General features: G+C 35.7%; 1 protein-coding gene and 1 long non-coding RNA gene across 2 annotated transcripts; both read left to right on the forward strand.

Annotated features, from left to right (window-relative positions):
- The first annotated feature begins 2,846 nt into the window (after positions 1-2,846).
- LOC119674809 lies at positions 2,847-7,768 on the forward strand. Its single transcript, XM_038085964.1, has 2 exons — positions 2,847-2,867; positions 7,076-7,768. The coding sequence occupies exons 1-2, from the start codon at positions 2,847-2,849 to the stop codon at positions 7,766-7,768; spliced, it is 714 nt and encodes a 237-aa protein (XP_037941892.1).
- A 3,407-nt stretch (positions 7,769-11,175) lies between these two features.
- Positions 11,176-12,598, forward strand: LOC119677970. The gene is made up of 3 exons (XR_005252305.1): positions 11,176-11,251; positions 12,341-12,416; positions 12,570-12,598. It is a non-coding gene; the product is annotated as an uncharacterized LOC119677970 (long non-coding RNA).

Below are 12,598 nucleotides of genomic sequence, written 5' to 3' on the forward strand. Positions count from 1 at the left end.
GTTATATTTAATTATCCTTTCAGTATATTTTAAATTTTAAAAATATCAAAATTAAGGATATATTTGAGGGATAAGTAAGTTGATTACATATGTTGTGCATACAATGACATTGCTGCCGATGTAGATATAGAAGTAATTTAAATAATATAGTTCTAAAATTACATAGGGATAGAAGTAATAAAAATTTTTGATTATCTTAAAATGTTAAATATAAATACTAAAATGGAAACATGTGCATAAAAACTATTTACACATTTAAATATGAGGAAGACCAAAGGAAGACATTTTAAAACTGAACTCGTGCTCAATTTAATGACCATTTCATAGATGCATTTGCTTAATGAAATTATAAAACTAACTGACCTCGCCAAAAAAAAAAAGGAATTGAAGATTATTTATCATAATTATAAAAGAAGAAAGACTCACAATTATCCGAGTACTACTGCAGTCAGGTTTTTTTTTTACATTTTTCTTATCATAATTACAAAAGGTCACAATAAAAATGGAAACGAAACTATCTACCTGTGCTCTATTTACGGATTTGAATGGACTTGTACAACAAAATGTTAACATTTCAACGAATTCTGGTGCGATTTTCTAACCTGATACTGTCCACACCCGCCTCATGCGAGTATACGACAGCTGCTGTCTGAAGTCTTACGCATGGACGGACGCACAAGCGGACAGTGGCAATCGGTCGAATCGTTGGCGACCGTACGTAGATGGCCAAAACACTTAAGCCGTTTGGTTTTGGCATTTAACAAACATCATTTATTATTGCATAATGTATAGTTAGGATATTCTCGGTTGACTTACTCAAGCTAACTATGCTATGAATACGTAAATTTTAATCATAATATGTAAACTACATATATGTATATACATATATATATATTTATGTACACTTGTATTTATATACATACGAATTTATTTATGTATAAGCGGGTAGGTATAGCAGAGGCCTAATGTGTTTAAGTGCACATATTTCAAAGTGCCGTTTTGATAGCGTACAATTATTGTAATGACTTAATTTCATTAAGTGAAAGATGCCTCATAGCTCAGTTGAAGAACTTACTTAGTTGTCAGTATACGATTATTAGGAGTTAGACTGAAAGCCAAGCATATTAGAACAGAGTTGCACCTTAAAAGGATTAGAATATTGAAACTGCTTTAAAATAAAAGTGTATGCATATTCGAGGGAAGCATTATCGTCAATAAACATAGTATTAACACTTTAAATATAGATAACATTCAAAGAAATTAGTGGAACCACTTTTATCTTCTTCTATTTTGCATTTAGATAGACCTCTGTGGAGGAACTTATTAACCCTGAGGCACGTATCTATAATACTATTGATTTCTATTCTATTAAATAGAAACTCATGGAATAAAAGTTACCCAGTTTACAGTAAGTTATAATTTTTTATGAAATAACATTCAAATCGTTGAAATACACGATAAATATTATCTTCTGGGGTACTAACTTCAGGGAAGAGAAGAGACGTAACTTAAGACAAATTTAATTTTGACTTATAGCAAGGCGATTTTAGTCGTAAGCATTGCTTTGAAATGTCTATCTCAAGGGGGAAAAAAATTAACGTAAACATTGAGATATTCAACGCATTTCTTTCAATTTTTCGAATTTTAACTTTACAGTAGGTTTCGTAGATCCCAACTTGAAAAAGATTAAATGAGAATATAGGTTCAGGCTCCCACTGTGACAATGTCTGATGTTTTGTGCTGCCTACCAATCTTTTTGAAACATAAACCATTTTGTCTTTGTAAGCAGCATCATTGATTGAGAGCATCCAAATATCAAACGGGTATAAAAATTCTCTGCCAAGTAATTACCTCTTAACCTAGATAAATGTCACATTGCAAAACGAATATGACTAGAAATCTTACCTGTTTCCAAACTGGAAAATCCTGTATGGCTCTTATACGCCTCCAATAAGGGCATTTTCAATCCATTAATCGCGGGATGTTTTATTGAAGAGAGTCGTATTGTTAGCATTCTAAAGGTAACCCAGTTTTTAAGCCAGACGATTATCTGAATTGATGAGATGTCATTTTCCTCAAACAGACCTGTCTTGTGAAGATAAAACAGTTTCATTGACATTCGACAGATAATCTTCCAACAATCACAGCTCTTTTCTACTGAAGATAGACGCATTGTGATAGTTGGCTGTGACGTCAATTATCACACTATAGTACTTCTTTCAACCATTAACTCCATTTTATTAGTCACCACCAACTTTTTCCATAATAATGCATCGATCCAAAAATTGGCTGAATGATAAATTAATGGAAACTGGATGGAAATTAAATGACCAATACAAACCTCACTATATTATCCGCCGACTCTTTGTCATTAGTTCCTATGTGACCAGACCAGATACCTCTAAAAAACTAAACTATTTCTGCTTCCCAGTTATCGTAGCAGGTTACAGCAGTTTACACAAATTCTCAAAGAGACTGTAAATAGGCCAATGCTTCGAGCACACCCTGACTTTATGGACATGTGCATATATGGATGCTATTCAACCTTTAAGTGACGTTAACTCGAAAGCAGGACTGTAAAAGTATATTTCCATACGAAGAGTTTACTAAACTGAACAAGTTGGTATTATATATAAGTGTGAGAGTTTAAGTTTGGTTTTTATAGTTAATGTACCTCAATGGTTCCCTTTTCACTACAACTCTGTTTTCACGCTGAAATATTATATATGCAATATTCGACACAACTATACATATTAAAATAATTTATTAAAAATAATAATAAATTCAAAACAAAAATGTGTTTTGTTGATTAGTATTGTTATAAGAGTTTTTACGCACTCTGCACAATGGCACTGGACAATGGAAAAGTGCGTTCAATTAACGAAATGTCCATGCAAATGTGTATTTAAGCTGCCTGGGCTAATGAGTTCATCAGACGGTTTTGTAGGTTGAACTGCCCTTCAAAATTTTTGACTTTCGGTTCATTTACATAAAGTCACAAAACACTACTAGAAGCCGCCTACTAACCAAGAGAAACAGTGTCGGATGAATACGCGTAACACTGTAACATAGAGTGGAAACCTCATTATGCCAAAATCAAGAAGGGAAACAATAGAACTGTGCGGGTGTTTTGTAGACCGTTAAGTTTTCATATTTCAACACGTAAATTTATAATTTCTTTAACAATGTTTTCGGCACCAGATTTCAACACTGTTTTATACACGCGTTTCCAATAGACAAATGACCTTAAAAATTTTAATAAAAATAAAAACAAAAATAAAAATTGAATTGAAATTTATTTCAAAACAATTTGAGTCAGAAAAAATTAATAATTTTCATAAGTTTTTTTCTTCGCTTGTTTTGGTTTGGCTGGTACTTCAGTATTTCCGCTTAAAGTCCAATGTTGCCTAATGTCAAGTATTGTAGCATCTCAGAAAACAAAGACAATTTAATTCGAATGATTGCCCATACAACACGGGTGGGCAGTTAACAAGTAAATCTTTTCAAGCATTATTATTGTTAAAAGTGTTATTAGGGAAGAGCGAAGGAGGATGAAATTCGTATCCCAACAACTGAACAACATAAATACCAATTTGAACATGACAGTTTATCAACAGTCAACAGTCAAACGTCAAAACTTTCATTTGCTCACCGTCAGTTTGAACCCAATTTCATTTATTATTTTTTTTTCCTTCACAAAATTCACATTTTTTCTATTTTTAATATTTACTTGGGTTAGCTTTGTCTTGTCAACATCATCTAGCATTTCGTCCACTACATTCACATCTTCGATTTTAATTTTAACCTGCCTCTTCTGGTTCACTTTACTCTGTCTTAACGTTAACGTTAATTTTAAGCTGCCACTTCATTTTGCTTACTTAACTTGCCTACTGGCCCATTGCTGTGTCAGTCCGTCGGTTTTGTCTTTCTCCTCTAAGCTGACATTCTGTAGATTCTACTCCAGTGACGCGTTTAATAGATAGCGACCAGAGTACTGACAGCTGTCATAATTAATTTTGACATTTTGAGGTAATTATAAACTTTTTGGTTTGTAACCTATTTTTTTTCTATAACTGTTGTTTGTTAGTTGCAGGTTGTTTTGCCTTTTAGTTCTGTTAAATATTTTTATTTATTGTATATTTAACAAGATTTTGAAATAAAAATTTTGTTCTTACAAAATATTTATTATTATGTTGAAGCTATGAGCCAGTGCACTTAAGCGCTTTTACTCTTTCTTAACTGGAGGTATTTTCAAAACCCCTCTTTACGCGTTGACTAGATTATTGTTTATCAGTTCATCAGACTAAGCAATAATTGACCTCAGATCCGCACACCTCCCCAAGGAACCTGTAACCATTCTGAGATTTGATAACGCGATCTGTCAGTTTTCGTGAATAATTTCAGGGCTCTACCATTTATGTATTTTTTAATGGAATTAATCTTGATGTCTCTGAGGATGTCATTTGTCCTAATATACCATGGTACTTTGAAAAGTCTTTTCAGAGCCTGGCTTTGTGCAATTTCTTGCTGGTGAATAGTAATGTTTGAAGCTTTCTTAAACTCTACACAACTATATAGAAGTGACAGACGAATTATTTATATTTAATAATTTATATATCAACATTGTGTTTATATGCATTGAAAATCTAGAACCATACAATAAATGTGGTCATCGAACTTAACTAAAGTATTTGCTGAACAAACTTTTTAAAATGAGCTTAACTTAATAATTAAGTTTAACTAAAGAGTTAACCTGATCCTCGGGGACTGCCACCCTGACGTTGTGAGGAGCCTAAGTAGTTACGTCGAATCTTCAAGCGATGCCGGCGGTAGAATGCTACTGGTAGAGCCTTATTTGTCAGTAAGATCGAAGAGGACATCTTGAAGCTAAGTGCTGTCCATAACGTAGCGTCGATACTCATAATGAGCGTCTGCAAAAGGCATCTGTTCCTCAAGTTTGAAGTGGCCTATTTAAAAATGTACTGTCACTACGTGTGAAGCTTATAGGATTGACATTGCGCTTGTCAATATCATAGGCTTTGATCCTATCTTTAACTCTTTTTCTGGCAATAAAACACGAGTCAAACCCGATTGTATTATAGTCTTCAAGTGGTACCTGTGCATATACGACGGATGTGCGAAACTAACGGTTAAATAGAATCTCTTCGTTGGGTGCAACTGTAACCACGCGACCCAATGTTCCCCTGGAAACTCAATGAAATGAAGAAAAAGAAAAAATAGTTAAGCTCGTTATATGTAATAACAAATAAGGTATAAAACCATACACTTAATAGTCAAATATTTAATTTCTTTTCTGGACGCAGTACTCTACACAGTATTTTCAGCGAACTCATTTATCAATTTTAACGCGGTTTGGTAAAGTGACACATATTGTTGCAAATCAGTTATAGACGTATGAAAATTATGTCATCAAATGCATGATAAACTCTCGCAACATCGCAGAGATAATGACATTTACTGATAATTAAGCAAAGAACATGTAAAGAGACACGTGAACATTATAGCTATAAAACTAACCTATAAACTGAAACTATAAAACTTATGAACTGATTATTGGAATTACTAATGACCTAAGAAAACTTGCTGAAAGAAGATGATATTTCTAATTACAAAGTCGCCTAATTCGAAAATAGAACAATAGTTGGAAGGAATGCTATAAAAACTTTAGCGACGCTCGTATTATTCGAGAAGTACGTATGAGATGGAAGATTACAAAAAAAACGGCGAAAGAATGCAACTTTGAGAAATACTATCACTCAATTATGAAACAATGAAGAATATATATAAAAATGAACTGCTTGGTCGACATCATTCTAGGATCAGAAAAATCAATATATTACAGTCCTTGAAGTTAGTTAGTTAGAGATTAAGTGACGTTTTAGCTGTGTGTGTCATTAGCAAATTTTAAGAGATAATTTAGTAACTCTAAAGAATTTTAGTGGAGTGTTAAAAAAAGCTGAACGGAAACATAAAAGTACAAGAACATTTTTAACATGCGATCCCCTGGACTTCCAGCATTTCGTCTTGCTGGTTATATATTGTTAATATTGTTCATATTTTTTAATAATAAATTTTTTGTTTTTAATTGAATTTTTTTATAGTTTCGTTATACTTTGAGAAATATAATTGCAAGTTTCATATTAAATATAACTTGAGTCATAGCAAAACACATCAACATTCTAAGGCATTAAAAGCCATAACTTTGACGGCGAACCGGCAATTAAGCTTAGCCAATTATACATTTTAAAAGATTCTGTCCATGTCCGTCCGTAAGTATTCTTAATGGCAAGAGAAGGAGAAACCAACGGTCGAATAATAAAAAAAATAAATTCCAAAAAATACTTGCAACTCATGATTTTCAGCTGCTGCGGTTAAAAGACTAAAGTGATTAATGATTTTTATGATTTGTTATTAGCTTTTTTTTTATTTATTCATTTTATATTATATATTAAAAAAAAAATTGAACAAGTTGTTTTTGAGCAATTGGAATTAAAATATAAATGTGCTACGTTTGCAATAGAGCATTGTAGAATTTTATATAAGTACGGTCAGTAGAGATGGTGCTATAGACAATATATCATCTACAAACATATTTTAAAAATATGCGCCTATATCATTTTATGTGTGTTAATATGTCAAGATATTTATTCATATTTAGGAGCTGTGGCGACCCAGTTGGCTGTGCATTTATTGAATTTAAAAAGTAAAATTCAATTTCAAATATTTTTAAGTTTTTTGTTTTGATTGATGAGAACGTTTCGATTTTTCTCTCTGTAAAAAGTTGAATAAAAGTTTATTAACATTAAAAATTTTTAGAGTTTTATTAATTAGCAAGGTGAACAGATCATTGCTAAATTGGTGACCCCGACGTGATCTCGAAAAAGTTTAAATTTAGAAATATTAACTTCTGAGCTAAATATCTAATTATCGAGCTGTGATGTCAGTTGCAGACGAAGGTGTAGTAATGGCTTCTGATAGTGGAAGTGTCGTAAACCGTGTAGCAGTGAAGGTGCCACCGTTTTGGCACGAGCGACCGGAGATTTGGTTTGCTCAGATCGAGGCGCAATTTGCAGTAGCTGCCATTACGAGTGACATCACACAGTTCAACACGGTAGTAGCAGCGATTGAGTCAAGTGTTATCGCCGATGTAAGTGATGCAGTGCTTCATCCTCCTGAAACTGGAAGATACGCTAATTTAAAGGCTTGCATCATAGAGCGGTACAGTGAGAGCGAGCAGCGGAAGATTCAACGGTTGTTGTCAGAAGTTGAACTTGGTGATAGACGCCCAACACAGTTGCTAACGGAGTTGACAGCGTTAGCTAAAGACAAGGTGAGCGATGAGTTCCTTAAGTCTCTTTGGCTGAAGCGTTTGCCACCACAAGTGCGCGCTATTCTGCAGACATCGAACGTGGCACTAGCAGAACTGGCGAAATTAGCAGACCGTATTTGCGAGGCGGGTGATTTTCAACAGATAGCTGTAGCGTCAGCCTCTGATTGTCCAGCCTATTCTGAGAATGCTGTGATTTTACGAAGGCTTGAGCAAATCGAACAGCGTCTGAGTCGTTTGGATTTACGTCGTAGTGAGTCGGTGCAAAGTCGATCGTCATCGAGGAGACGTAGGCGAACTCGTTCCCGACCAGGAAGTCATCCAGATTGGTGCTGGTATCACGAAAGGTTTGGTGATAGAGCTAATGCTTGTCGGCAGCCCTGTAGTTTTGTGGCAGGCTCTCATCAGTCAAAAAACTAGGCACTCCTTCTACGTCGTCGAGCCGAGAAGGGGTTAGTGTTCGTATAGCTCGACTTAGTATTAAAGATCCCGCCACGTCGACCGTTTTTCTCATTGATACTGGTGCGGACATATCAGTTTTACCGAAGTCGTTCTGTCGTTGGAAGCAAAGGGCTAACAGTGTTGCATCAGTTAATTTATATGCCGCTAATGGTACGCCTATTCAAACATTTGGCGAGCGTCGACTGCTTTTGTCTTTGGGTTTGCGTAGACATTTCCCGTGGACGTTCGTGATTGCGGATGTTAGCTGTCCTATTGTTGGAGCCGACTTCCTTAATCACTATGACTTGTTAGTGGATTTGAAAAGGAAGCGGTTAGTTGATTCGAAGACGACTTTGATGATGAAGGGTAAGGCTGCTGTGTCTCAAGAAGATACTGTGCGTGTGTGTGGTTCAGTTTCAGCTTATGCTGAGCTGGTTAATGAATACCGTGATTTAGGCATTATGAGTGCAAATCGGATGGGTTTAGTTACTAAGGTTGAACATTGCATCGAGACATTTGGTGCGCCGTCATTTGCTCGTCCCCGACGTTTAGTTGGAGCCAAACTTGAAGAAGCCAAGAAGGAATTCCAATTTTTAGTTCAGACAGGGATTTGTCAACCTTCGAAAAGCTGTTGGGCAAGTCCACTTCACATGGTTCGCAAAGGCGATGGAAGTTGGAGACCGTGTGGCGATTATCGCATGCTCAACGCGCAAACTAAACCTGATCGGTATCCGATTCCGTTCATTCATGATGTGACGAGTATTCTTCATGGTAAAACTATGTTTTCGAAGATAGATTTGCAGAAAGCGTATCATCAGATACCGCTTGCACTGGCAGACATTCCGAAGACAGCTATTACAACTCCGTTTGGCCTGTTCGAGTTTCGCTTTATGACTTTCGGTCTCCGTAATGCTGCCCAGACGTTTCAGCGTTTTATGAATGAGACTCTAGGTGATCTTAATTTCGTTTTTGCGTACATCGACGATATTTTAATTGCGTCAAAAGATGAAGCAGAACATAGAATGCATTTGCGACTGGTTTTAGATCGACTTAGAGAAACTGGTTTGACCGTGAATTTTGCCAAGTGTAAGTTCGGCTGTTCCGAGATCGAGTTCCTTGGGCACGTTATTAGTGCAAAGGGTTTACGTCCTCCGGAGAGTAAAGTTCAAGCTGTTCGTGATTTTCCTCTGCCAGCAACGGTGAAACAGCTTAGACAATTCTTAGGCATGGTGAACTTTTATCGGCCGTTTCTGCGTAACGCTGTGCAGAATCAGCAGCGGTTGTTTCATCTTACACCAGGTAACCGCAAGAATGATAAGTCGGTGATTTCTTGGACTCCAGATGATATAGAGGTTTTTGAGGCTTGCAAGAAGGATCTTGCCCAAGCTACGTTGCTTAACTTCATGGCTCTGGATGCACAATTGACGCTCACGACTGATGCTTCAGACGTTGCGGTGGGTGCTGTTCTCCAACAGGTAGTGAAAGGTGTGACTCAGCCATTGGCATTTTATTCAAAAGGTTTGAGTCCAGCGCAGACTAAGTATAGTGCTTATGATCGTGAGTTGACTGCTATCTATCAAGCTGTCCAGCATTTTAAGTATGCATTAGAGGGACGTGATTTCGTCATTTTTACGGATCACAAACCTTTAACGTTTGCGTTCAGGCAAATAAGTGAGAAGGCATCTCCTCGTCGTGCAAGACAGCTGGAGTTTATTAGTCAGTATTGCACTGATATTCGTCATCTGGCTGGTGCAGATAATACGGTGGCTGACTCTTTGTCTCGGGTTGCTACGGTTCAGTTGGAGGCAAATGTTATTGAGTTAATTGCTGAGGGGCAGAAGACTGATGCAGAGTTGCTCGCTCAGCTGAAGAGCCAGTCTGAAGATGGTGTTGGGTTGAAGAAGTTGAGATTGCCGGATTCGAGTATTGAACTGTACTGTGATGTGTCAGGCAGTCGTGTTCGTCCTTTTGTTCCCGCAATCTGTCGGCAGCTGGTACTCTCAAAACTCCACGGTTTGGCTCATCCTGGTATTCGAGCAACGCGGAAATTGGTGCAGGCTAGGTATGTTTGGCTTGGTTTGGTTAAGGATGTAGCTGTGTTTGTGCGTAGTTGCATTGCGTGTCAGAAGTCCAAGATTCAGCGGCATACTAAAACACCAATTGGTTCGTTTGCTGATATTGATAGTCGGTTCCAGCATGTTCATGTTGACATTGTGGGTCCATTGCCTTTGTCTCAGGGGAAGCGTTATTGTTTGACTTGCGTCGATCGTTTTTCTCGGTGGCCTGTTGCTGTGCCTCTGTCGGGCATTACGGCAGAAGAAGTTGCAGCGGCTTTTATCGACGGTTGGGTGGCAAGTTTTGGTTCTCCGCAGGCTATTACCACTGATTTGGGTCGGCAGTTTGAGTCTGCTGTATTTCGGGAACTGACGAGATTGCTTGGAGTGAAACACTTTCATACCACGGCTTATCATCCTCAAGCAAATGGCATGGTTGAACGTTTCCATAGAACATTGAAGGCAGCCATTCGATGTCATTCCTCAAGTAATTGGACGCAGTCTCTTCCGCTTGTGTTGTTGGGATTGCGAACGACACCGAAACTAGACCTAAATGCTAGTCCTTCAGAGATGTTGTTTGGAAATCCTCTTTGTGTTCCAGGGCAGATGCTTTCGGATTTCAAGCAGAAGTCGTCCGAGACTGATTTTGTGTCGGCGTTGCGAAGGGCTTTAGCTAAGGTTAAATCCGTTGAATCAACAAGACATTGTCATCCATCTGTGTATGTTCCGCGTGACGTTATTAATTGTAAGCACGTGACTGTTTCGAAGGATAGGTTGAAGGCGGCGTACTTAACGTGTGATGATCTTGAACAGGTTGTTCCAGAAACGCGTCAGCCTTCAGCGCTGTTGAATGGTGATCAGTTAGTGACTTCTGGTGATTGTAGGCGTGAATCCCTGTTGCCGATTCCGAAAGTGACACGAGCTGGTAGAGTAGTGCGTTTCCCAGCAAGGTTAGCGGAATTTCGTGATTAAGAGTGGTGTTGTCGACTTAGTTGTGGTGTCGCGTTGTTGCTAGTACTCCATCGCTAGGAGGGGGTACTGTGGCGACCCAGTTGGCTGTGCATTTATTGAATTTAAAAAGTAAAATTCAATTTCAAATATTTTTAAGTTTTTGTTTTGATTGATGAGAACGTTTCGATTTTTCTCTCTGTAAAAAGTTGAATAAAAGTTTATTAACATTGAAAATTTTTAGAGTTTTATTAATTAGCAAGGTGAACAGATCATTGCTAAAATAGTATTTTTGAAACTAAATAAAAATATTTTTATATTAATTAAATTTAATTAACTATTAATGAAAAAGTGAATTATTTAAAAATTTAAGTATATATTTGTATATACCACTAAACAGGTATATAAGCATTATTTAAGCTCAAGTGGATTTTGGACTGTCATTTCAATCTAACTTAACGTATGTAATTATTTTATCTGCGATTATGGTTTTCTCATTTGATATACAGAAAAAATTGATGGAATTAAAACATGCTTAAAACCATCACATATCATACATTGCTTGTAATCCTAGGAGCTTTGAAACAGACTGCTTTTCCATTTCGTATACTAACTTCATTTAAAGGAAAAGTAATACAAAGAAAAAATATTGTGGTCTTAAAACAATAGTCATCATATAAACATCACTTATTCACACAATAACAGAAACTTTTAAAATTACTATACAAGGAACTATTGAATAGGAAAATATCAACTATAGTAAGGAGTTTTGTATAATCTTTGTATTTAACACAGAGAATCTGTTACTGCCTCACCTCTCTCTGATGAAGATTCCATTCTTTAGTGTAAACTATTTGTATAACAAGTGTTATCACTTGTTCAATAAGATGACACCTTATTGATCCCTATTTTTTTGTATCATTTCCCTTTAATTATTAAAAAAATATTAATAACTTTATTACTATTTTGCTGGTTCTAGGTTTAATCTGCCATTGAAATCATTAAAATCATTAGTCCACAACAGTTTATATATGCAACATTACTTTCTACCTCCTCCTTTTGAGCGAACTGATGACCCACCGTAAACTGAAAATATTGTAATGATGTTTTTCATTAAGGTTATAGGTACTTCGTTTTTAATTGACCTACAAAGAGACTAAAAACCGGTCAATTATAATTTTTTAAAACTTTCCATATATATATCTATTTTTTCTAATATATCTTTAAACAAGAAGTAAGAAGTAAACAGCTTTATTTTCCTAGGTTATCAGTAAACAAATTTTAATGTTTAAATCAAAAGTATGTAATCATGATGGCTAATTTTTGAAATTGAAAGAAAGTTTTTCATTAGTACATAACTTTTCTTCTGGTATGTATATGATTGAATGCCTTTGAATATTATATATTGTTCCCATATATATTACTGCATTTATTTCTCACACCAGGTGATTGTTATAGAATAATGAAAAGCATTTAAAATATTTATAATTTTTTTTTTAAATTATTATTATAAAAAGTATATTAATTTCTTTTCCTATTCTAATTTCAGGTGCATTTTGCTAATAGCAGCCCTACCAGAGTGCCACAAATGTTAGATTTTAGGGACCAACACACACCTCAGGAACGTAAGTTATTCATAACAGTTTTTGAATAAAAATTTAGTTTCGTAATAGAAATCAAATTAAAAAATTAATTTTAAATAACTAAAAAAAAACATGTATAATTGTAATTTTTATTAGAATATAATTAATTCAAATTATATAACCTATTTTATATAGACGATTTACTACGTGTTTCTCCAACTGAT

This window comes from Teleopsis dalmanni, chromosome 2, assembly GCF_002237135.1.
Source record: "Teleopsis dalmanni isolate 2A chromosome 2, ASM223713v2, whole genome shotgun sequence".
NCBI lineage: Eukaryota > Metazoa > Arthropoda > Insecta > Diptera > Diopsidae > Teleopsis > Teleopsis dalmanni.

Coding starts and splice junctions, on each gene's coding strand:
- LOC119674809 (XM_038085964.1), top strand. CDS start 2,847: ATGGCACTGGACAATGGAAAA. Junction 2,868..7,075: donor TGGCACTGGACAATGGAAAA/GTGCGTTCAATT, acceptor TGGTTTGCTCAG/ATCGAGGCGCAATTTGCAGT.